General features: G+C 38.6%; 1 protein-coding gene and 1 non-coding gene across 2 annotated transcripts; both read left to right on the forward strand.

The window, feature by feature from the left end:
• The first annotated feature begins 567 nt into the window (after nt 1-567).
• LOC110541553 (vomeronasal type-2 receptor 116-like) lies at nt 568-20186 on the forward strand. Its single transcript, XM_021628281.1, is given in 8 exon segments — nt 568-691; nt 694-775; nt 8101-8389; nt 8765-9565; nt 10270-10497; nt 12110-12233; nt 19248-20164; nt 20166-20186. Coding segments are annotated over 8 exon segments (2586 nt in total).
• A 152-nt stretch (nt 20187-20338) lies between these two features.
• On the forward strand, nt 20339-20443 carry LOC132650504 (U6 spliceosomal RNA). The gene has a single exon (XR_009588854.1). It is a non-coding gene; the product is annotated as a U6 spliceosomal RNA (small nuclear RNA).
• Nucleotides 20444-27484: the final 7041 nt, after the last annotated feature.

The following is a 27484-nucleotide window of genomic DNA, read 5'->3' on the forward strand; positions in this document are numbered from 1 at the left end:
TCATTAAAGAAAATTCTGAGACACTTAATAGTATGAAGAGTAGAGTCTATTAGTTATTTTTGCTTTGGAAAAGCATGGACCAGTTATTTTGCCTGTGTGTAAAGTGAATGGACATTTTCAGGCCTTCTCCCAATTAACCTGCCATGGCAAACGTGATATAACAGGTTTGCATATGAGAAATTGTTATTCTGTGAAAAGTTTCCCACTTCAAACTTGTCCAAAACAGCCCAATAGGGAAGTTGATCCCTAAGCTCTTGCTGTCTATCCTGTTGGCTGATATCACAGTGCCTGTAGCTGGAGAAGAAAATCCAAACATATTTTTGCCACTTGTTTTTCAAGCAGAACACAGGGCCTCAGATGCAGAGCCTAAGGGAAGAGTTTCAGAACTCTCAATGGCAGTGGAGGAAGTTTCAAAAAGAACTTGGGGTGATAAGTGTGACAGCTGTGCTTATTAACAAAGTGAGAAGCACACATGTTCACAAACATTTGAGCTTAATATATACCTGATCGACATCCTTAGATCTGTATCCAACAATCTTTGGCTGGACATACATATGTGTCAATAGGATGTTCTGGATCTTTATCTTTGGGCTCCTGTATATTCCGAACCTTGTGTATACCTTTACTGACAATGACTGCTATGTAACAATCAAAGAAAGTTTTCATCGTGGAGGAGATGTAATGATTGGTGCATTTTCCCCCTTCATGTTTTCTACACGCGCAACAATATTCCTGATACAAAGTACACATACTTTTTCCAGGACCTTCACATACAGTAAGTAAAATTATTGATTTTCAGAGTTCAGATTTCTTGTGTTTTAAAGAATGTATGGATTAAAATTGTTCTGTTTTCAGCAATCACTTTCTCATTCTCAAATCTTTTCAAGTATATTTTCTCTTTCTTTCCTCTTTCAAAGGAAAAGTGATAATTTTGGTGTCATTCATTTTGCTTTTCTCACTCATATGATGTTGCAATTTAATGGTATACATTTTAAACTCTTGCAATGCCAGATGGATTTAATATTTTCAGTGTTATGATTTCAGAGTATGGATTATTCAATGTAAGTATGAATGGTACCTCTGTACTTCCTTTAAGTTCAGATGTGCTCTTGTGAGAAGAGATGATGTCACTGAATGCAGAGTTTTCTGAGTACTTAGAATGATGCTTGAGTGACAAGGATTGACTGTGTTAATGCAGCTAATTTCTCAATAGGAATGTCACAATTAAACTTGGGGATCACATTTCTTCTCAACACATGTCTTTGTTTGTCTATTTTTTTCCCTATTCAGTGTTTCGTTGTTTGTCCTTTATATGCTGAGACTGATGGTAAATGGTTACCTTTTTGCCATATAAGTTTCCAGTGCTTTTTCCCATTTATATTTGTGTGCTCACTAGGACGCTCTTTTTTGAGGGTGGTCACTTAAAGCTGTTTTGTTTTATTTTTTCTAATTTTTTCTGAAATATGAAAATTAAGGAATGATGTCCTATAAGCAGTTTCCTTGAAAATTAATGACAAATATTCAAGTGTGTGTTTTTATAGAGAAAATAAACCGTGCTTATACCGTAAACACAGTCCATATTTGCACAGATTAATTCAAAAAGACTCTAAAGTAAAGCAATGAACCTTGCAAATATCTGAACACTTGAGAAATCAGTAAGAAGACAATAGGTAAAAATTTACAAAATAAAATATAGTTGTGAAGGGGAATTGTGTTTAGTGTGGCATTACTGAATATTTCTTAAAATGTTGGTGGGGTGCTAAATCAAACATCGAGGACAGTGGAGGAACAAATATGTTCAGATATAAAAATTCTTAAGATATTTGGCAGTGGTAACAAAATTAGTTTAAAACTAACAGCATAGATGAGTACATATCTAAAATTTCATATCTAAGGCAATAATTCATATCTTGATGCAGTAATTCAAGGTAGATTTAATTTCTTAAAAATCATATTTTATCTCAGCTAAAATCACAAATTTGTCCCAGCAGACTGGGAACGTTTGTTGTTGGGTGGACACCTTTTATTTCATTATAAAAGAAATGCCTCTTGTTACTCTCCTTCTGCTCTCTAATTTCAGTGGCTCAGGCACAACTATACATATTTTCTTTATATCACATAACAGCAAGCCCATATGGGAAAAGATTATGCTTGCAGTTACATGAGCCAAGAGTGTCTTGCTTGTCCATGATGAATAAAAGCATTGTATCCTGTAAAATTTACTCAACTTTTTACAAGTCAAAAATATAATCAAAGTAGTTCATGACATGAAAACAGTATTTTTACTATAAAAGTTTAATAATACTATCTTATTCAATGCAATGCCCAATCATATTTTTGAATATACTTAAAAATATTTAAATTATATTTTTTTCTGGGAAAAACAGGTAAAATAGTGCAACTGCAAGTTTTCTAGGACATTGATGTGGTGTTGATGTGGTGTCTAAAAATCATTCTTGGATTTCCTTATTCATTTTTATCTTTCTGAGTATTAGTAGTGAAAATGGTTCCTCCCTTAACCTTGTCTTGATCCTGAGCAAATTTTTTTGATTTTGCTGGTAGCCTTGTAATTTAGGTCTCCAATTCTGTGAATAGCAGGCCTGTGGTCTTTTCTTGTACAGTCAGAATGGCCCCTGAGTGTCCTCTAAATCCTTTAATGGAAGACTATCATGTGTCTGGACTTCATTCATCTGCTTGAGAAGTCCAATGTAGATGTCTGCTCTTCTGCATCCACTGATCTTTTTTCATCTCCAGATTGTTCTTTTAATTCAAAATTGGGTTGTATTTGCTTGTTTTGCTTTTCTCAGGACAAAGAAGATGTAATACAGTGAGGTATTTTCCAGCACAACCAGAAACACAACACTAACCCATCAAGTATAGACCAACTTCTCTGTTGTAATGGATTTTGCTAGGGTCTGGCTCAAGTGAGTGCAGTCATTGTCAGCAGAATGGGGATTGTTCTACCATTTATTTCAAACTCTTACTTACAGATATAGTTGTGAATTCAGACCTTTCTAGATTAATCCTTTTTTAAGTCAGTGGGTTAAGAGATTATTTAATTTTATAATGGTTCATTTTTCTCTCCCCTAACTGAATAAATAAATAGTTCTGAATTTCTTTTCTAATTAATTAATTTCTTAACACTACATCCCAATAATGACTCCTCCCTCTTTTTCCTCCAGGTCCCATACTTCTACCTTTTTTCCTGTATCCCCCTTCCTCACCTCCTCAGAAAAGGAGAGCCCGGCCATCCCAGCACATCAAGTCTATCAGGACTGAGTGCTCCCTCTACCACAGTGACCAGGCAAGGCAGCCCTGCCAGGAAAACCTGGCAAGACAGTGTCTGTCCAAAACAGCTGCTATGAACATAGTTGAGCAAATGTTTTACTATGATAGAGTATCTCTTGGGTATATGCCCAGGAGTGGAGTGACATAGCTGGCCCTTAAATTAGAGCTATTCCAAAATTTGAGAAGGCACCAGATTGATTTCCAAAGTGGTCATAGAAGTTTGCACTCCCATCAGCAATGGAGAAGTGTTCCCCTATCTCCAAATCCTCTCCAGAATGTGCTATTTACTTCCGTTTTTTATCTTAAGCATTCTGATGGGTTTAAGATGTTATCTCAGAGTCGTTTTGATTTGTATTTCTCTGATTACTAATGGCTATGAGCATTTCCTTGAGTAGGTCTCACACATCAGAGATTCCTCTGTTGGGAATTATATATATATAATTATACTGACCCTAACACAGAGTTAAGATCAGTGAAGAACTTTTCTCCAACTGTAGTCTGCTGTTTTGGTCTGTTGACAGTATTCTTTGCCTTAGAAAAGGTTTTTAGTTTCTAGAGATACCATTTATTAATTGTTGATCTTAGAACCTGAGCTGTTGGTGTTCTGTTCAGGAAGTTGTCACCTATACCAATGAGTTCAAGGCTCTTCCACACTTTCTCTCCTAATAGATTTTGTGTGTCTGGTTTTATGTTAAGGTCCTTGATCCGTTTACACTTGAGTTTTGTGCAGGGTGATAAGTACACTTCTATTTGTGTTTTTCTACATGTAGAAATCCAGTTAGACCAGTACCATTTATTGAAGATCTATTATATGGCTTCGGCTTCTTTGTCACAATCAAATGTCTGTAGGTGAGTAGATTTATTCCTGGGTCTCCAATTCAATTCCATTGATCTACCAGTCTGTTTCTATTCCAGCACCATGCAGATTTTATTACTGTTGCTCTGTAGTACAGCTTGAAATATTTTATGTTGAAATCATAAATTTTCCTCTGATTTTTTTACTTAAATTTTTATTTTTTATATTAGTTACAGTCTATTTACATTGTATCCCAGGTATAGCCCTCTCCCTCATTCCCTCTCAGTCCCATACTCTGTCACTTATCTCTTCCCTGCCCCTCTCTAAGTCCACTGATAGGGGACTTATCCATAGGGGCTATATCTATCCCAGTAAAAACTCAGATCTTAGAAACATCACCCCTAAATGTGAGATTCCATGACCATCTCCTTTTCCATGCTGATATTTGGTCTTATTTGAGTACACTTCTTCTTGTATATGCTTTCATAATTGTTGTGAGTTCAAAGGGGCAACTAACCTGTTGTGGACAGAAACTATTGTTTTTCTTGAGTTCATTTGTAGCCTATGGCCCTTACAATCTTCCCACTTCTCTTCAGCCATGATCCCTCAGGCTTGCTGTCAGGGGTGTTATAGATAAGCCTCATTTATGGATGAGCACCTCATGGGTAATTTTACCTGTACTATGATCACTTATGGTTTCTGTATTATTTGACATCTACTGCAGATGAAGACAGAGCAATGTACTAATCCATGGGTACAACAATAAGTCATTAGAAGTTCATTTCATACTTATTGACTTAGCAGAATAACAGTATTAAATTTTCCTTTGGGTTCTATGATGTCCCTAATCACAGACTCTGGCCAGTTTTATACTGCCCAGCACATAAGATCTAAGGAGTGGATCTTATAGTAAATGAGACAAAAGTTTGTTCCTCATGTAACATGTATGCCATTTTTGTACCAGAAGGCATGTGGTATAAGATAAGTGAGTACTGGTTCCTTCATGGTTCACAGATGAGTGAGAGAGATGACTACTTTTGTTTTCTTTAGTGGCATACATTGAACCTTTCAGCATCATGAATCTAACCAGGAGAGGAAAAGTATCCAGGTGAGGACCAGCTAGATTTCCCCGAGTATGTAGTGCCCTCAGCAATTAACTCTTACCATTAAATTTGAAGGATCCAATCTTATACATTGCTGATATATATTCTAGATGATGAATATGAACGATACACTGTTTTTTTTTTTCATCCTTATTGTAACCCTATCCCTCCTCTCCTTCCAGTCCCACACTCCCCTTTCCCCCTTTCCTTTTTCTCAGAATAGGGAAGGTCCCTTTCCCATCCAGCCCAGCTCACCAAGTTTCACCAGGAATGAGCATGTCCTCTTCCCCTGTGGCCTGGTAAGGCAGTCCCATTTGGGAAAAGTGATCAAAGAGCAAGTGAATCTCTTTCCAATGCTTCCCCACTTCCCTTACTAGAGGACTCACATGAGACCCAATGTGCCTATCTGCTACATCTTTGTAGGAGACCTACGTCCACTTTATGAATGATGGTTGGATGATGCTTCAGTCTCAGCAAGCCCCTTTGGGTCCTGGATAGTTGACTCTGTTTGTCTTCTTCTGGAGCTCCTGTCACTGCCACGTCATTTTATGTTCCCTCCCTCTTTTCCACCAGATGCCCTATGAATCACCCAATGTTTGGTTGTGAGTCTCAGATCTGTTTTGAATCACTGCTGGGTATAGACTCTCAGAGGACAATTCTGTCAAGCTCCTGTCTTGCTAATATAGCAGAATATCCCTCAAAGTGTCAGGGGTTGGTACTCTCCTATAGTATATGTCTTTAGTTGGGACAGAAATGTGTTGGACGTTCTCTTAATCTTTTCTCTATCTGTTCTATCTTTATTCCTGCACATCTTGTAGGCAGGAAAAACTTGGGGTCAATGTATTAGTGGGGTTATTGGTGTTCCCCTCCCTGTGCTGAGACTAGTCTAGTTAAAGGGCATCCTCTTCAGTCTCTATGGCCTCTGCTACTAGGTGTCTCTGCTTGACTCCACATCATATTCTCTCAGGAGCCTACCGTGACTTAGGTTTCAAGCTTGTCAGAGATACCCCCCTCGGTTTCATTTTCTCTCTACAGTCCTTTTGACTTCTCGTTCTGGCTTCATAATCATATTACAAGGTACAGACTCAAAATATAAGTAGCAAGGAGGATATAAATGATGATGTTATTCTCATTCAGAAGGGGAGTAGAATAGATGGAGGTAGTGACTGAAGAGAGGGAACAAGTTAGAAGAGTCACAGAGAGTTAAGAGGGTGGAGAACAAACCTAGGAAGACCAAGGGCAAGAGGACAGAAGATCTGTATTTGACTTTCTTAATGTGATTCAGAATAATTATTCTAATTGTATACAAGTTCACAGAGTTATACAGTTTTCTGGTCTAGTTGATTGTGGTGCTTGGTGTTTTTTTCAAATAAAAGTCTTTCTAATAGAGCTTTAATTAAAATACTTTCATTCCTAGTGTCTGCATTCCTACTTCAGTCTGTGTAGTCTGTCATAGTGCTCCTAAGTTTTCTGGTTTTCATGCTTGTACCCTGCTAAACATAATTGCATCCTTCTTTATTCGTTTTGAATTATGATATATATTAAGTGTTTTCTTTTGTTTCATTTTGTGTGAAAATTCTAGACAAATCTATGAGGATTAAAAGAAACACAATGGCATACAATATGTAATTCTCTGCAACAATCCAGAATAGGAATATTGAGGAGGAAAAAAATACACTTTTCTTTGAGATGCATGCATATCAGATATTAGGCAGACCAACAGCTATGCCAGGCAGCAATAAAAGTTTTGGAAAAGGAGTAGAGAAGCACAAAGAATCAGAGATGCAAACATTTGATGGAGAATACAAAAATGACACAAAGACAAAAAGAAAACAAAAAAAAAATGGATGTGAATAAAAGGCCAGAACTCTGACTAAAATTCTACATGTAAAGATGTGCTGAATCTCTTTTTTCAGTTATATTTAGTGTAGAAGCAGTCTCTGTGTAGATCTTTCCAAAAATAATAAATATTGCTTTTCAATGAACAGTTAAAAATGTCTTAATACAAAGTATTTCTACAGTCAACTGAAAAACAATTTACTAAATTTAATCTTAAGAATATAGCATTGTGAACAGCACATTTTAACACTAAAATAAAATATTATCCCTTTGTTTGGGGGGATTTGGCATTATTAAGAGTGTGAATTCTGTCCTCAGTGTGTTTTTAGTAGACAAATCAAGGCTTGCCTTATAAGGTAAAACACCCTAGGTTCAAGTATGAGGACCTAAGTTCAGAACTCCCAAGGAACATGAATGCCTTCTTGTTATTCAGTGATCATATGGAGGGTAGAAACTGGGAGAGGTAACTCTCTACAAGTCTGCTAGCCAGAGTGCCAGGCTTATGTGCTGAACACAATCAAGAAAATATGAGGTCATTTGGTGTGCTACTCTTTCTTCTTCACAGCTCAAGGACAGGTTATGCAGAAAGAGAATTAGTGATTTCAAGGCCAGGTGGGGTTTAATGTAAACATGTTCCAGGACAGCTAATGCTTTACGATAAGACTCTGTCTCAATCAATCAAATAAACTAGTCAGTCTGTCAATACTTAAACAAGTGATTAAGAGACACTGTGTACAATAAGGTACACAGTTTGGAATGACCTTGATATCTTTCATTTATAGTTATTGACACTCATAAACCTTATTCATGAATAATTACTTTTTTCCCAAACATAAAAAATAAAACTAAATAAAAAATACAATAATAAATTATACTTCCTGGGACCATAGTTAATGAGTGTTAATCTTACCTCATACTATCTACATAAAATGTCCACTATAATTCCAGTCATTAATGAGAAGACAGTAAAATGATTTTACAGAAATATTGGTGTTTGAATTTTAAAAGTTCTTGCATTAAATATGAAGGTTGTATGTTTAATTTCTTCTGTGTAATCTTGTGAAACCCATGCAGGTATAGGTTTAAGAACTACCAGTTTGTTCTGGCCCTTGTATTTGCCATTGAGGAGATCAACAGAAACCCTCACCTTCTACCCAACACAACTCTGGGCTTTGAGCTACATAATATTGCATTTTCTGAACAGCTTATTCTTATGGGAGCCTTTCATTGGCTCATGGGTATGAACAATATTGTTAATTATGAGTGTGGACAGAAGAGAAAATCACCTGCTGCTCTCACAGGAACATCATGGGCAACAGCTGCACATATTGGGACCCTGCTACAACTCTACAAAATACCTCAGGTGAGGGATACAATGTTGGAACGGGGAGTTTCAAATATCCTTTGTTGACATTATAGGGCTCTGAAAATGTAAAATAGGGGCCCTTGAATTAACCAGCTGTGAAAGGAAAATATGAAGGTTTTGATGATAGTACCACATTTCCATTACTTGAAATAAAAAGGAAGGAGAATTAGATGAGGCCAGGTAGTTTCTTTAAACTGGAGACATGTCAGTAATTTTGTGTGTGTGTGTGTGTGGAAAACTCTGTATTGGGTTTTACTTTTAAAATGTGAAAATCCCATCTTCATCCCAAATGTATTGACCCTTTGACTCAGCAGTGAGATTTTGTTTGATGTCAATGTTCTTCCTCTTATTTCCAATTTTGTTTTTCTATAGCTCTCTTTTGGGCCTTTTGATTCTACCTTGAATGACCAAGGTAGGTTTAATTCTCTCTATCAGATGGCCCCCAAGGACACATATCTATCACTTGCCATAGTCTCTTTGCTGCTTCATTTCAGATGGTCCTGGGTTGGTCTGATCCTCCCAGATGACCACAGAGGAAATCAGATGCTGACAGATTTGAGAAAAGATATGGAGAGTAATGGCATCTGCATAGCCTTTTTGAAATTGATCTCTGACACCATGAATTCATATTCCAATGAATTATTGATAAATCTGGAGGAGATTCAGGAATCCTCAGCAAATGTTATTTATGGAGACATTGGATCTTCACAAGGCTTAATGCGACACATTGGGCACCTGTTTATGACATGGAAAGTCTGGGTCTTAAACTCTCAGTGGGATGCTGTCAGCCATGCTGATTATTTCATGGTAGACTCATTTCATGGGAGTCTTATTTTTACACACCATCATAAAGAGATGGTTGAGTTTACAAATTTCATTCAAACAGTTAATCCCTACAAATACCCTGAAGACACTTATCTTCCTAAATTTTGGTATTTGTTCTTCAAGTGCTCATTTTCTGAGTTTGACTGTCAACTTTTGGAAAACTGCCAACCCAATGCTTCTTTCAAGTTACTGACCAGACACATTTTTGATCCAGCTATGAGAGAAGAGAGCTACAATATATACAATTCTGTGTATGCTGTGGCCTACAGTCTCCATGAGATGAACTTTCAACAAACACAGATACAACCACATGCTAATGGAAAAGAAATGGAATTCTTCCCCTGGCAGGTAATATTCCTTCTTGTATGTTTTAAAATCTGCAATATGACATTTTTATTATTTTCTAAGTCACTCAAATCAGGTATCATGGATTTTACATATGTTGTCATAAGCAATGGAGAATATTTTGTTTCCCTGCATAGAGGGCAGTAGAAAATCCTAAGTAAATGTCTTTTGTAAATGTCATGCCAGGAACAAAGAAAAACAAAAGTTAATGTTAAATTCATATAACAAGTTGCCTCATAGTTTCTTCATAATCTCTGCATTGTGAAAATTGGGGGTTTCCCATCAGGATTACTCAGAGCAGAAGTAGATGAAGTAAATTCTTAATTTGGTATGCTTCCGAGCACTGCCATAGGGTTTTGAAATGAAGGGTCACCTTAAAGTGAACTTTAGACTTCAGGGCCCTCATTTGAAGAATAGAAGCTCTAAATATATTTCAAACATTGGTTACCTTTTTCAAAGCAATATGGATGATCTCAATTAACATAATCTGTTGTCTTAAACATGCTTTGCACAGTGATATCTCTGGAACAGAATGGGAATTTTAAAACTTAGTGCATTTCAACCAAATAACATTAATTTGATGCCTCCTTCAAATTTTCTTTATATTGTGAGGGGTTAAAACCACTGAGATTTCATTGAATTACCTTTTAAAAAGTATTTGTATTAACTGTGATGTTGTTCAACATATGTTTCTGATTCTCTTGTAGCTCCACCCTTTCCTAAAGAACACCCTTCTGGAAAATCATGTGAGCAGTCACACAGTAATGGATGAGGGAAGGAAAATAGACTCAGTATATGATATTCTCAACTTTTGGAATTTTCCAAAGGGTTTTGGATTAAAGGTGAAAGTAGGAAACTTTTCTTCATATGCTCCTCAGGTTCAACAGTTGTCTTTATCTGAGCAGTTGATTCAATGGCCAATAAGGTTTACAAAGGTGAGATGTGATTCATCTCATTGCTTTGATTTTTCATGAAATGGAAAATAATTTTCAGGATGTAATGATCTTTGGACAGTCATTCAGTACCAATCAATATTTAACTACCATTAAAGAACCACCCAAAATCACAGCCAATATGAACTACTTTCTTTTTCCCTGCCTCTGAACAATACAAAGGATTTTCTTCAAGCTCATACAGTTCTTTTTTCTTTTATCTATCTACCTATTTATTTGTTTATTACAATTTATTCACTTTGTAGCCCTGATGTAGCTCTCTTGCTTATCTCCACCTAATCCTACCACCCTCCCTACTTTTTCTCTATGCCCTTTCTTTAGACACCTGATAAGGAAGAAAACTGTCCCTAGCCTATCAGGTTTCATTAGGGCTGCCTGCATCATCTTCCTCTGTGTCCTGGCAAGGCTGCAAACACCACCCCTCAAAGGGGGAGGTAATCAAAGAGCCAGCCACTGAGCTCATATAAGAGACAGCCCTTCCTAGTGAACCTATTTGGAAACTGAGCAGTCTATGGGCTTCCTCTAAGCAGGACATCTAAGTCCTCTCCATGCATGGTCCTTGGTTGGAGTATCAGTATTTTCAGGTCCCCCTGGGCCCAGATTTTTTTAATCTGTTGGTCGCCTTGTACAGTTCCTGTCCCTTCCAGGTCTTTCTATCTGTCTCTTCTTCCATAAGTTTCCCTGCACTCTGCCCAAAGTTTCACTATGAGTCTCATTATCAGCTTTGATAGCCTGGTTATGTAGAAGCTCAAGAAGTACTTATGAACAGAGTGTCTATTAGATTGTTGCCATTGCCTCCAAACATTAAAAGGAAGTTAATTGGTTATGCAGCCTAAGAATATTCAGTGAGAGAAAATGTGACATTTTGTTTTGCCAGCCACTCCAAAGGTAGAATTGCATGACGTGTGTGTGTGTGTGTGTGTGTGTGTGTGTGTGTGTGATATTGTGATATTTGGTTTTCTAGTATAAGTAAATATTTTAGAAAAGCAACTGAAGAGAGAACACTGAGCATGGCTGACACTGAGCATGCAACGTATCATGATGGAAAAAGTTTGTTTTAGGAGGCAAATTAGATGATGATATCAAATTCACAGAAGGAAATCAGAGATTAAAGAACGTAGTTGCTCCCCTTCTATCTTCTGTTTACTCTATTTGTGATAGTAGCCAATAAAATATTGGCTTCATTTTGTGTGGATTTTTCCCCTCACATGAAACTTTTCACAGAAATGCCCAAAGATTTGTTTCCATGTTGAAGCCAAGTTCTGTCAAGTTCTCAGCCTTCACAACCACATTGGATATAAAGCTCACCCTATTGGCAAATAGACAGACAGCTTTCTAGAGCCATACTGTGACTTTCTAGAACATTACATTAATGATCTACTCTTAACAGCAGCTTTATATATTGTACCAAGTTTTAAACATGTGCTCCGTGTAGCTCCAAAGCTGCCAAAATCAACAATACCCAAACCCATTGTTTTCAATAGTATGAGTACTAATTTGCAAATTTATTATTCAGTGATACTCAGAAATTCTCTAATAACTTGGATTTTTCACAAGAGACAGAGCATTTGCTAATAACTTTTATTTCTCTCAGATTCCACAGTCTGTGTGCAGTGAGAGCTGTAGGCCAGGATTCAGGAAAGCCGCCCAGGAAGGCAAGGCTGTCTGCTGCTATGATTGCACTCCTTGTGAAGAAAATGAGATTTCAAATGAAACAGGTCAATACAGGCTTACAGAGGATTATCCTATCTCTACACAGGTTATCTCAAATACCTAAGCAAATGGTACTGGACTGGAGAGAAGACATAAACTGTTTTCTTGATTAGAAATTTAAACATTGTTGTTACTTTTATTTTCTTTTAGATAGATAGATATTAGACATATGCAGACATAGATACATAGATAATGCATAGATAAAACACTCTAGACATTAAAGGCATCCTTGACTTACATTGCTGATCCATTGCAAATATTCTTTCCTAAAGAATAATAACAGTCTCTTCCTTTCCAGAATAGACACAGTGTTTTGAGTCTCATTTCTTTATAGTCACATTCATAATTCGCTTAAGGCTTGGATTTCTCACATCCCATTTATGTTTATTCTTAGTACAAGTGTTTTTCAACACTGCAGGTGACTGAAGAGTTGGGTTTGATCTCCCAAGTACATGTATTTTATTTTTATGATAAGGTATCATATTGAAAATAGATAATTTCCTATAATTTGTTCTTTTTAATCTACCTCCCTTTCTCTAAATATAGACTCATTCTCACACAATATAATACAAATGAATTTCCCCGTCCTCCACTTCTCTCAGTTTCCCCTTACCTTCTCTCTCATCCAGATCCACTTATCTGTGTCTCACTAGAAATAAAACGGGTTTCTGAGAAATAATAACAAAACATAAGAAATTAACATCTAAATAGGTAAAATAAAAACCCATCATATCAAAGTTGGAGAAGACAATACAATAGAAAATTAAAAGCCCCAAGAGAGGGCATAGGAATCAGAGACTCACTTGTTTACACTTTCAGGAGTACAATAAAAGTGCTAAACTGGAAGCTCTAGTATATGTGCAGTGGACCTGATAAAGAAAAGTGTGGGCTCTGTGATTTCTGGTTTTTTAGACTGAATAAGGCACTAATCTGTGAGTATGGCAGAAAATAATCAAACATCATTTTTTAGAACAATAACATTGGTTTGACCAAAGGTCTCTGAGTTATCAAGTCTCTGGTCCTTGGTCGCTCAAATAGTATCAGGAACTTGTATCATCTCATGCAGAGATTCATGAGTATAAACAGATATTGGTTTGTTATTCCCTCAAGGTTGGTGCCACAATTAATTACCTAGCATATTCTGTAGATAAGGCTGGTTATATACCAAAATTTGGTAGTTACGTTGGTGTAAGCACACATCTTTTGGCAACTTAAAAGTACCATTCTGTGCCATAAACAGTTAGAACCTGGAGGGTGAAGGTTCTACGTAGCACCATTTTAACCTCTTCATGTTTAATGAGTTGCTTTGTTGTGTTTGTCTTTCACTGTGGGGCCTTGATGTCAGGTTGTTCAGGAACACCTCTTGTCTTGGCAGCAGGCTGGTTTCCTTGGGATTTCCATTTCATCTTTTTAGGCAACAGCTCAAGATCATGAAACCCATCCTGGTAATTGAAGCTGCATTAGTTGACAAGAGATGGCCAGTTGGGTTTCTATCCCCCCACTATTTGGAGACTTCATTAGGAGATTTCAATAGGACTTCATTAGGCTAACCTCACTCCAGATAATCTTTTCTATCTCCATCTATTTAGCTAAAAATTTCAGTGTCATTTTTAAACAGCTTATTTAGAGGGCATCATGTGAATGTGTCGTATAAGCTTTATTCATTCTTCTGTTGAGGGACATTTATGTTGTATCTAGTTTCTGGATTTGTGAATAGAACAGCAGTGAACATGGTTAATAAAGCAACCCTGTGGAAGGATGAAGCATCTTTTGTTTATATTCCCAAGAGTGGTAAAGATGAATCTTGAGGAAGATTGATTCTCATCATTCTGATAAAAATAGCTCACTGATTACAATTTGCTGCACAAGTTTTCCTTCCCACCAGTAAGGAAGGAGAGTTCCTACTCTACATCTTGCCATTATGAGCAGATAAATATATTTTTGTTCTTAAGCATTCTTAAAGGTGAAAAATGGGATGTCAGAATTTCACCTATCTTCTGTTTGTGGAGAGCAACAAATATCTTTGGCAATAGCCTAAGTTGTTAGGAGTTCTCTAGGGCCACTGTTGTTAGAAGTGCTACAATGAAGTCAATCATTATTACTGTATTAAGTTAGACTTGTGATTTTAGATCTGCGGAGTTTCTTTTAAGTTCTTCGGAGTTTCACACCTAGATATGTCTCTTTGTGAAATCTGGTGCTCATCTTGGACCTCTGTTTCTGCTAATGTGTTTTTTTTTTTTTCATTTTTGCTATTTCTTCTTTTAAAATTTATACTGCAACTTCATAATCCCATTGTTATTTTTTCTCCTCCCAAGGCCTTCCATAAACACTTCATTTATTTATTTCGACTTTATTTACTATTTTGTTTTTTATTGAAAACAATTATTTTTCATACAAGATATCTTGATTGTAGTTTCCTCTTCCTCTGTTTCTTATTCCCAGAATTTCCTTCGTTTGTATTTACTTTATTGATTTTATTTCCATTTTCAGTTCTTTTACACTTTTGTTTCCTTCAGTTGTTTTAGATTTTTTTGGCTTTCTTTAAGAGATTTGGCCATTTTCTCCAACTTTCGGTTTGTGTTATGCATTGTTTCATGGGATTTATTCTATTTCTCTTTAAGGACCTCTACCATCTTTACAAAGTTTGTGTTAAGGTCTTTTACTGTTGCATCAGCTAAGTTGGAATGTTCAGGATCTGCTGTTTTAGCATACCTGAGTGCTAGTGTAGACATATTGCCTTGGCTGTTATTGATTTTGTTGTTATGCCATCACCTAGGCATCTTGGTATGGGGTGATTATATGTCTAGGAGAGGATTTCTGGATATTTGTCTATGTTAAATGGGTGTTTTGTTCCTTGGCTTTTGTTGTCTCTTTGGATTTTAGAGAGTGTAGGGGCTGTGTATTGCCTGTTTTACTTGCTTGCTCAACTGGTGTGTTCACAGGGAATGCCTCCTGATTATGGGGATGCCATTCTGGAATGAGTAGGGGGAAGGAAATTTGGAGGAGAAAGTCCATGTGATCTGTAATGGATGGAGTCAGAGAAGAAGGGGGAACAAATATCTGGTATACCACTGGAAATGAGACTGGGGGAATTAGATCTCCTAAGAAGTGTCAGTGTGTGTGTCTGTGTTGCAGGATAATGAATCCCATCGTGAACCCTGAGTTTCAGAAATATAAAAAACAAAATCTCTTTTTAAATGTGGCTCAATTTTTGATGCTAGAGCTTTCTGTGTACTGTAAAAGTACTTCTAGTGTGATTCAGCCTTAGCACATACCTTTTATTCCAGGAGCTTTTTGTAAACAGGATTATATAAAGTAAACCCTAGGTCAAGAGGTGGAAAAAGAAACCAGCTGACAGGGATTAAGCACAAAGGAAGGACTTTAAGTTGTAGGATATTTAAGAGTGAATAAAAGACTAGAAATGGGTGTCCTCTTCTGTCTCTATGACCTTTACTACTAGGAGTTTTGGTTTGAGTACATATCATATCCTCCAAAGAGCCTACCCTGTTTTAGATCTCCAGCTTGTCACAGAGAAACACCTACCCTCGTTTCTATTTTGTCTACCAGCATTCTGTCTTCTCACTCTCATTCTCCCCAGGTCTGATCTCTACCCTCTTAACTCTCTGTGCCTGATTCCTACATTATTCCCTGTCTTCAACCACTACCTATGTCTGTCCTATCTCCCTTCTGAGTGAGATTTTTGCCTCCACCTGTGAGTCCTCAATGCTCCTTATTGTCTTTGGGCCTGTGCCACATAGTATACTTTCTGTGTACTATGGCTAAAATCTACTTATAAGTGAGAACATACTATGTGTGTCGTTCTGTGTCTGGGTTACCTCACTCAGGATGATCTTTTATTTTTATTTTTCTTTATTAATTACACTTTACTCAATTGGTATCTCCACCCCTGTGATTACCTCCCTCCTCCTATCCCAATCCCTCCCTTCCTCCACCCTCTGCCTGCATGCCCCTCCCCAAGTCCACTGATAGGGGAGGACTTCTTTTCCTTCCTTCTGATACTAGGCAATTAGGTCTCATCAGGAGTGGCTGCATTGTCTTTTTCTGTGGCCTGGTAATGCTGCTTCCTACTCAATCGGAAGAAAATAAAGAGCAGGCCAATCAGTTCATGTCAGAGACAGTCCCTGTTCCTATTACAATGGAACCCAATTGCATACTGAACTGCCATGGGCTATATTTGTGCAGGGGTCTTAGGTTATCTCCATGCATAGTCCTTGGTTGGAATAGCAGTCTCAGGAAAGAATCCTGTGCTCAGATTTTTTGGTCTCTTGCTCTCCTTGTGGAGTTCCTGTCCTCTCCAGATCTTATGGTTTCCACTTCTTTCCTAAGATTCCCTGGACTCTGCCTAAAGGTTGCCCATAAGTCTCAGTATCTACATTGATAGTCTGCAGGGCAGAGCTTTTCAACGGTCCTCTGTGTCAGGCTCCTGACTTGTTCCCTCTTTTCTCCTTCTTCTGATGTCTAGCCTCTTTGCCTGTCTGGATAGGAATTGAGCATTTTAGCAAGAGTCCTCCCTCTTTTATTCTTTAAAAAACATAGGTTTGCTTTAGACTTCTTATTGCCCTGCCTGACTGAGACGGGATCTGAGACATAACAAAAAGCAAGGAGAGAAAGGATAGTGGCGGAAGATTTGTGGAATCCACAGGAGATAAGAGGTGCATGGAAAGCTGCCAAGGCTGGTCTGCTTTGGAGCCTGGGAAATCAGAGAGAGAAGAGAAGCCTGTGGGCAGCCTAGCTGGTTTTCTGGCAGGAATGCCCACTGCTTCCCCAGGATCTTCCTATTGGAGTTGGATGCTAGGATGCAGCTAATAGTGGGGAGAAGTAAAATAGGACGGGGATGTCTGTGGAATCCACAGAAAATGTGGACAGGGAGCAAGAGAGGTTGCAGCAGGTGTTCTGTTGAACCACTAAGGATGTGATTGAGAAATGGGGTCTGGAGGAACAGAGAGAGAAGAATGTTGCAGGCAGTCTATCTGGTTTTCTGGCAGGCATGGCTTCCATTTGGCTTATTTTGTCAAGTTTACTCCTTTACAATTTTCCACATGTATTTAATATATTGCAGGCATGCTCCCCCTATCAACACTTCTCAACACTCATCCTTAACAGTCCCTTTAATAGTTTCTTTTTTTTATTTTTGTTTATGTCCTATTTGGTTTCATCATGGTCATCTGCATGACCGTTGGATTCAGATTGTACCTTGGAAAATAATGTAGTCTTCAATTGTTACACAAGCAAAATTATTAACTTGTCCTTTCTTTGGGTGTCTTTGCAGGACATAGTTTAGCAGGGAAAGGAAGAAAATCCCCTCATTTTTCTTCAGCTCATACTTAACAGAACCAACCAGGAACTTATCCCTATTAGTTGATGTAATTCTTAATGCAATACATGTGTAGCCTGGAAGCAGGCAATTCACAGTCCTCATTTTATATGCATTTTGCATTCATTTCCATTACATTTCTTGAGTGTCAGAGCAGATGCTATAGAAGTCCTTGTTTATTGATGGGGATTAAGGCAAAACTACTTCTCAGGATATTCCACAGTCACACTTCTCCACCCTCAGCACAGATCACTGTGAAAGGCTTCTTTGAGTAAGGAGAGTGTTACTTTGCAATGTGTGTAATCACAAACATTCAGAAGATTGTTTGACAATAAGTAGATTAAGCTAAATGGCAGCATTTCATTCTTCCTTATATGATATGACCTCCTTCCCCCAACCATGAAATTTCATGTGGGCTTATAGTACCAGGAAGGAAATATTCTTTGATGAATATTCCTCCTGTGCATTTTACATTGTGTGTCCATAAATATATTCAATATGCAAAAGTAGGAGTACTTCAGTCATGAATATACTAAATCATTCACAGTTTTCTCTTAGTGACTATATTTTGAAACAATACATAAATCAAAGTATGGTAAACACATGATAAAAATAAAAATTCAAAGATTCACTGATTCATTATTAAAGAATAAGCAAAGCCTATTTTTAGAAAGAAGTGTTATTTTCTATAAATTAGCTAATAATCATATATCATGTAGCTTAAGTCAGAGATAGAATTCTATGCCTAAAGCATACATTGTACAATAGAAAATCAATAACAAATCACTCATAACAGAAGCAAAGAAATAAGCTGTGACTGTTGAAAATAGTTGAGAAAATATCTTGAGAAATGAAAAAACAAACAAGAGAGTAAAACAGAGATTTTATTGTCCTGAAAATACACTTGATAAATATTTAACGAAAATATTAAACATGAGGAAATCCATTGATGTGGTGTTGGTTGTCAGAAATTCACAAAGGTTTGAGGTATGTAATAGAAATATGGCGTTAAAAACAGAGGTGTATATGTTTTTAATTCAAGATAAATGACACAAATATTTAGAAACAAAGTATTCAGATTTTCTTTTTTTTGAATGACTAGAAATATTTCAAAAGTTCTCTCTCACCATATATCAAAATTTTCTGTAGCTAAATATAACAACATATTAGTAGTGCAGAATTTAAGCTTTAAGAACAAAATGGTATACTTTATTTTAAAATTATTAAGAGTATGAAACAAACTAGACTATTATTGGATTATGAGAAAATAAATAAATGTGAGTCTCATATTATAGAGCAATACTTTTTGTTAATTAATTTTGTTAATTAATTACAAACACTGTTGTCCATATTGTACAAAATACATGACCAGAATTAGAGATTATTTTCACAAGGGGATGTAAGAATCCAATTAGAAATATACACTATTATTCGGTAATTTTATGACTTATAATACAGATGCAACCTACACAGAGTAATAGCATTGAGCTTCTTTGATTTTTGTCACCATAAGTAAAGATTGCTTTATAGATTTGAAATGATTCATAGAGTATTTAAGTATATGTTTCTTAAACAATAAAGGAGAGGGAGTCAAGGAACATTTCAATGAGCTGAGGTTGAGTAACAGCTTAGAGGGAAGGGGACTACCTGAGGATTGAATCACAGACACTTGATTTCTAAACAGATATGGAGCAGTGTGTGAAGTGTCCAGAAAGTCACTATGCAGACCCAAAGAAGAACCACTGTCTCAAGAAAACTGTGAGATTTTTGGCCTACGAAGACCCCTTGGGGATGGCTCTCACCATCACAGCACTGTGCTTCTCTGCACTCACAGCTGCGGTCCTAGTAGTCTTTGTGAAGCACAGAGACACAGCCATTGTCAAGGCCAATAATCGGGCTCTCAGCTACACCCTGCTCTTGACACTCATCATCTGTTTCCTCAGTTCCTTGCTCTTTATTGGACAGCCCAACACAGCCACTTGCATCTTGCAGCAGACAGTGTTTGGGATTTTGTTCACTGTGGCTCTCTCCACAGTGTTGGCCAAACCTATCACAGTGGTTATTGCATTCAAGGTCACTGTTCCAGCTAGATTGGTGAGGTGGTTAATGGTATCAAGAGCCCCTAATTTCATCATACCTTTCTGCACACTGACCCAACTTATTCTCTATGGAGTCTGGTTGTTTACCTCTCCACCCTTTGTTGATCAAGATGCTCATGCTGAACATGCCCACATAATCATCATATGCAACAAGGGTTCAGCAGTTGCTTTCCACTGTGTCTTGGGATACCTCTGCTCCTTGGCACTTGGGAGCTACACCATGGCCTTCTTGTCCAGGAATCTGCCTGACACATTCAATGAAGCCAAGTATCTGTCATTCAGCATGCAGGTATTCTTCTGTGTTTGGGTCACTTTCCTCCCTGTCTACCACAGCACAAAGGGGAAGGTCATGGTGGCTATGGAAGTCTTCTCTATTCTGGCCTCCAGTGCAGCACTCCTTGGCTTGATCTTTGTACCCAAGTGCTACATCATTTTGATAAGGCCAGATAAGAACTGCTGTGTTGACATCAGGCACAAAACCCATTCAATAAGGAATATTCATTTCAAATGTAATTAAAAATTAAAACTATTTTATATTAGTTAACTAAATACAATGGCTGAAACAAGTATCCCACCATTTTTAATCTCTTATTCAGTGTCCCACAATATCTTAATCTCTCACAATACAATGTGATTTCATTGGTTCATAATTCTTCCTTTCATTTCAATAAAGTATGTTATGTTTGGCAGCACATATACTAAAATTGGAATGATACAGAAAAGATTCACATGGCCCATGCACAAAGAGGACATGAAAATTTGTGAAGCATTCTATATTTTTGGAAAACATGATCCTTCATTCTGCTGGGTACAAGAAAGATGGACCTCCTAGTAGAAAGAGTACCTCCTAGTAAAGGGCTGGAAAAAGGTTTTCTAAGCTAACATGCTGAAGAAGCAAGCTGGAATAACCATTCCAGTATCTAGTAAAGTAGACCTTTTTTAGGATTTATTTATTATTTATGCAACATTCTGCCTGCACACCAGATCTTACTATAGACGTTTATGAGCCACCATGTGGTTGCTGAGAATTGAACTCAAGACTTTTGGAAGAACAGCAAGTGTTCTTAACCTCTGAGCCATCTCTCCAGCCCCTAAAGTATACTTTCAACCAAAATTAATCATTGTCATCAAAAGAAAATATACTAAGATGATGTCTCAGTTCTGAATATCTATACCCCAAACACAAGGGCACCCACATTCATTTTAAAAATTACTAATTTAAATCACACATCAAACCACACAAGTTAATAGTGGGAGACTTCATCATCCCACTCTCAACGATGGACAGATCATCAATACAGACAGCAGATCATCTGGAGGCATCTCCATCCCTGATCTCAAGCTGTACTACAGAGCAATAGTAATAAAAATGGCATGGTATTGGCATAGAAATACAACAGTGAATCAATGTAACCAAATAGAAGACCGAAAATTAAACCCACATACCTATGGATATTTGATTTTTGACAGAAAAGCCAAAACCATTTAGTGGGAGAAAGACAGCATCTTCAACAAATGGTGCTGGTCCAAGTGGATGTCTACATGAAGAAAAATGATAATAGATCCATATTTATCACCCTGCACAAAACTAAAGTCCAAGTGGATCAAAGATGTCAACATAAAGCCAGATACACTAAATCGGTTAGAAGAAAAAGTGAGTAAGACATTGGAACTCATTGGCATAGGAGACAACTTCCTGAACAGAACACCAAAAAGCACAGGCTCTAAGAGCAACAATCGATAAATGGGACTTTATGAAGTTGAAAAGCTTCTGTTAAGCAAAGGACATAGTCATCAAAAGAAAACGACAGCATACAGACTGGGAAAGGATCTTCACCAACCCTATATCTGACAGAGGGCTGATATCCAGAATATATAAAGAACTCAAGAAGTTAAAAAGCAGCAAATCAAGCAATCCGATTAAAAAGTGGGGTACAGAGCTAAACAGAGAATTTTCAGTAGAGGAATACAGATGGCAGAGAAACACTTAAAAAATGCTCAGCGTCCTTAGCCATCAGAGAGATGAAAATCAAAACGACCTTGAGATTTCACCTGACACCCACCAAAATGGCTAAGATCAAAAACTCAAGTGACAACACATGCTGGAGAGGTTGTGGAAAAAGGGGAACCCTCCTCCATTGCTGGTGGGAATGCAAACTTGTACAACCACTTTGGAAATCAATCTGGCGCTTTCTCAGACAATTAGGAATAGTGCTTCCTCAAGATCCAGCTATACCACTCCTAGGCATATATCCAAAAGAGGCTCAAGTACACAACAAGGACATTTGCTCAACCATGTTTGTAGCAGCTTTATTTATACTAGCAAGAACCTGAAAACAACCCAGATGACCCTCAGTTGAGGAATAGATATAGAAATTGTGGTACTTTTACACAATGGAGTATTACTCAGCAATTAAAAATGAGGAAATCATGAAATTTGCAGGCGAATGGTGGGACCTAGAAACGATCATCCTGAGTGAGGTATCCCAAAAGCAGAAAGACACACATGGTATATACTCACTTATATAGACCTATAAGATAGGATATACTGAAATCTGTCCACCTAAAGAAGATAAACTAGAAAGAGGACCCAGGGTACGATGATCAATCTTCACTTAGAAAGACAGATGGGATGGAGATTGGATGTAGGAGCAAACAAGTAACAGGACAAGAGCCTACCACAGAAGGCCTCTGAAAGACTCTACCTAGCAGTGTATCAAGACTCATAACCAAACCTCCGGCAGAATGCAGGGAATCAAAAAAAAGTGGGGGGGGGTTTAATATGACCTGGAGAGGATAGGAGTTTCACAAGGACCAAATATATCTGGGCACAGGGGTCTTTTATGAGACTGTTTCTCCAAACAAGGACCATGTATGGATGCAACCTAGAGCCCCTGCTCAGATGTAGCCCTTGGTAGTTCAGTATCCAAGTGGGTACCCTAATAAGGGGAACAGGAACTGTTTCTGACATGAACTCAATGGCAGGCTGTTTGACACCCCCCCCAGGGGGGAGCAGCCTTGCTAGGCCACAGAGGAGGACTTTGCAGCCAGTCCTGAAGACACCTGATAAACCAGTATCAGATGTAAGGGGAGGAGGTTCTCCCTTATCAATGTACTTGGAAAGGGGCAGGGAGGAGATGAGGGTGGGAGGGTGGGATTGGGAGGGAAAGAGGGAGTGGAATACAGCAGGGATACAAAGTTAACAAATTGCAAATAATTAAAAAAATAAAAATTTTAAAAAAAATAAGAAAATAAAATAGCACAAAAAATAAGAACTCAAGTATTTAAACAGCAACAAATTAAGTAAGTGAATATTAGACATATAATATAGTATGAACCTACTAAAATCTGTACACCTAAGAAACTAATCAAAAAGAATTCTGGATAAAATGTTTAATCCCCATTCAAAAGGCAAAGAGGATGGACATCACAAAGAGAAAACAGGGAACAGGACAGGAGCCTGCCAAAGAAGACTTCTGAAAGGCTCTACCCTGCAGGGTATCAAAGCAGATGCTGAGACTTATGGCCAACCTTTCGGCAGAATGCAGGGAATCTTATGAAAGAATTGGGAAATAGGAAGACCTGGAGAGGACAGGAGTTCCACAAGGAGAGCAACAGAACCAAAAAATCTAGGCAGAGGGGTCTTTTTTGAGACTGATACTCCAACCAAGGACCATTCATGGAGAAAACCTAGAGCCCCTGCACAGATGTATCCCATGAGAGCTCAGTCTCCAAGTGGGTTCCCTAGAAATGGGAACAGGGACTGTCTCTGACATGAACTGATTAGCCTGCTCTTTGATAACCTCTCCCTCAGAGGGGAGCAGCCTTACCAGCCCACAGAGAAAGACAATGCAAGCACTCTTGATGAGACTAGGATGAGAAGGAAGGAGAGGAAGACCTCCCCAATGTATGACTTGGGGAAAGGCATACATTGAGAAGAAGAAGTGAGGGTAGGATTGGGAGGTGTGGGGAAAGGGAGCTACAGGGGATACAAAGTGAATAAAGTGTAATTAATAAAAATTAAAATTAAAAATATTTTTAAAAGAACTGAAGAAGTTAAACAGCAACAAATCTAATAATCCAATTTAAAAAACGGGTACAGAGCTAAACAGAGAATTCTCAATAGAGGAATATCGAATGGCAGAGAAAAACATAAAGAAATGCTCAACATCCATACTCATCAGGGAAATGCAAATCAAAACAACCCTGAGATTTCACCTTACACCCATCAGAATGGCTAAGATCAAAAACTCAAGAGACAACACATGCTGGAGAGGTTGTGGAAAAAGGAGAACCTTCCTCCACTAATGGTGGAAATGTAAACTTGTACAACCCACTTTGGAAATCAATCTGGCATTTTCTCAGATAATTAGGAATAGTTCTACCTCAAGATCCAGCTATATGATTCTTAGGCCTATATCCAAAAGATACTCAAGAATACAACAAGGACATTTGCTCAACTATGTTTGTAGCGAATTTATTTGTAATAGCCAGAAGCTGGAAACAACCCAGATGCCCCTCATCTGAGAAATGGATACAGAAATTGTGGTACTTTTGCACAATGGAATACTACAAAGCAATTAAAAACAAGGCAATCATTAAATTTGCAGGCAAATGGTGGGATCAGAAAAGATCAGCCTGAGTGAGCTATCCCAGAAGCAGAAAGACACACAGGATATATACTCACTCATAAGGGGATATTAGACATATAATAGAGGATGAACCTACTAAAAATCTGTACACCTAAAGATACTAATCAAGAAGGACAACTCTGAGTAAGATGTTCAATCCTCATCCAGAAAGGCAAAGAGGATGGACATCAAAAGAGGGAAAATACAGGAAACAGGACAGGAGCCTATCACAGAGGGTCTCTGAAAGATTCTACCCTGCAGGGTATCAAAGCAGATGCTGAGACTCATAGCCAAACTTTGGGCAGAGTGCAGAGAATCTTATGAAAGAAGTGTGAAATAGTAAGACCTGGAGAGGACAGGATCTCCACAAGGAGAGCAACAGAACCATAAAATCTGGGTACAGGGGTCTTATCTAAGACTGATACTCCAACCAAGGATCTTTCATGGAGATAATCTAGAACCAAGAATAAAAATTTAAAAAAATTATTCTTGTTATTTTCTGACAAAATTATTATTTTTTTTTATTTTTAGTTTTATTATTAGTTACATTTTATTAACTCTGTATCCTGCTCCCTCATTCACTCCCAATCCTCCCCTCCCTCCCTCATCTCCTCCCTGCCCCTTTCCAAATCCACTGATTGGGGAAGACCTCCTCCCCTTTCGTCTGACCCTGTTTTATCAGGTATCTTCAGGACTGGCTGCAAAGTACTCCTGTGTGGCCTAGCCAGACTGCTCCTCCCATGGAGGGGTGGAGAGGTCAAAGAGCCCGCCATTGAGTTCAGGTCAGAAATAGTCCCTGTTCGCCTTATTAGGAAAAACCAATTGGTTACTGAGCTACCAAGGGGTACATCCAAGCAGAGGTTCTAGGTTAGATCCATACATGGACCTTGGTGGAGTATCAGTCTCAGGAAAGATGCCTGCGCCCAGATATATTTGGTCCTTGTGGAGCTCCTATCCTCTCCAAGTCATACTAACTCCCCCTTCTTTCATATGATTCCCTGCACTCTGTCTCTGTTCACTTCACACTGCTACATGCCACATGCCAACACTGAATGCCACACTTTCTCAATCCAGGCTCCCATATATATTTATATCTCTCAGAGTCCTAGACCATGCCCCTCTCCATGCTGCAGGCTATTACCGGCTGGTAAAGGCACACCCAAAATGAGACAATTATCAACTATTGGACAAACTATAGCCCAAACTAAAATCCCACACTTGGGATTAAAACAAAAACATATTTACATAACATAACTGAGTTTACAATGAAACCAAAACTTTCATTACAAGGAGGAGGAGGAAGGAGAAGAAAAGGAGGGAGGAGGAGGAGGCAGTGTTGGCAGTAGGAGCAGCAAGCTGGAGATGATCCAGGCTTGAGATGGTCAGTTTGTATCAACAGGCCTCTTTGCAAAATCCTGGAAGAAAGGCAGGACAGCTGGTACATTCTAATACCTGACTGATGCCAGCTACTTCTCTACCCTCTCTAGGATCATGTTTGTCCTGGGGAGAGGCACATTCTTCTACTTCTCTTTAAACACATTTTGAATGGAATATCCTCCTCTGAGATCTAAGCCTCTGTCCTCCATTATAGTGCCTTTGGCTTGACAGAGCTCTGTTGGTGACCCTAATACTCTCCCAGGCTGGCCTTCTAGATCACTATCCCCACAATATTCTCAAGGCATTCCTGTGCCACCCAAACTCTTAAATAGTTCAGAGGATCTTGAGGACATTCAGATGAAATGATCTTAATCCCTGGTTCCTCCTGTCCCTTACTTCCATATAGAAACATTCTAGTCCTTTTCCCTGCCAGTCCCACAAACTCTTACACTGTCAAGTTCCTTCTCACCCTGGACCAATGTCCTCTGGTTTTCCAGCCTTCATTGGTCCAGCTGGGTTCTGTAGATTTCTCATCCTTCTCACCACAGAGTGTGGTGAGGCCAAGATGGGTTTTCCTCTTTTGAGGCAGGAGAAAGGAAAGAAGAAACAGCCAACTTAGACCAGTTAGACCAGTTCCCCTAATTAATTTTTTCCTGGATAAAGTAATTCCCAAAATGTGGGTGCCAGAAGGTGTTACCTGAAAATAGCTTCACAGACAAGCAAGTCTGGGAAACTGTTGAATAATTTTTATCCTACAAAAATTCTCTAATGTTTAAAATAATGAGGCATTTATTACCAGCTATTGCATAACAAACCACCCCTGAAGCCAGCAGCTTAGAACACAGGTAAAAACTGTCTCCTGCTTTCCACGGGTCAGGATTCAGGGGAGACCCAGGTAAGGTGCCTGCTTTGGTCTCAGACACTGCAGTCTCCTGAAGACTTGGCAAGGCCCTGGAGAATCAGCACCCAAGTTACCAGTGTGTGGTGCCTGGGTTTCCCATGGTGTGCCAGTGGGTGTCATCAGAGTAAGTGATCCAGGAAGAGGGGGAGCCACAATATCTCATACCCGTGTCTCATAAACCAGACAGCATCAATTCTGCACAGTGAAGTAAGTCACGTATGCAATACCTAGCTGGGAGGTGTGTGAACTGAGTCTGGGCAACTCTGGAGGTCGCCTCAGAGGGGAGCTAGTGCAATTCGCTATCAATGTGCTCGTTTGAAGGCACAATCGATGAATAAAACATTCCAGGATGCTGGAATTTCATGGTGTATGCTTTGGAGGAAAACTACCAGGATGGTCAGGTGGGGAGTGAAGGTCTCAGAGGCTCGTGAGCGGAGGCAACAGGTGTGCCTATCTAGAAGAGCCTAGAAATGGAGACAGACTTTCAGTGATTTCCAGAGTGGGTGAAGAAGCTAGACCCTGTGTCCTGTGGTGCCTGAGACTCAAACCCTTCGTTCTAGGAAGGCAAGCACAGACCTGTGGGACTGTACCTGATCGCTTGAGCCCTGTTTACTTCCTCAGTGCTTCATCAGAGATAGGCAGGGAAAGGCCAAGTTTACAGGCAGAAAGGAAGAACTCATGTCCCAGGCTCCCTAAAACTTGGAGACAAGAAAATCTAGATGCCTGGGCCGGGCCAAGCCCTCAAGAAGTCTGTCCAGCGGCATCGTGTGTCCAGATTTCCACCTTTGTGAGTAGCAATAAAACTAAGATCACTTGATGGCTCAGCTCACGAAGGCCTTGTTTTGGTTTTGTTTTGTTTTGTTTTTCCCTACTTCATTTGCACAAGGGCTCATATTTGAAAAGTCCTGGCCAG

Source organism: Meriones unguiculatus, assembly GCF_030254825.1.
Source record: "Meriones unguiculatus strain TT.TT164.6M chromosome 13 unlocalized genomic scaffold, Bangor_MerUng_6.1 Chr13, whole genome shotgun sequence".
Taxonomy (NCBI): Eukaryota; Metazoa; Chordata; class Mammalia; order Rodentia; family Muridae; genus Meriones; species Meriones unguiculatus.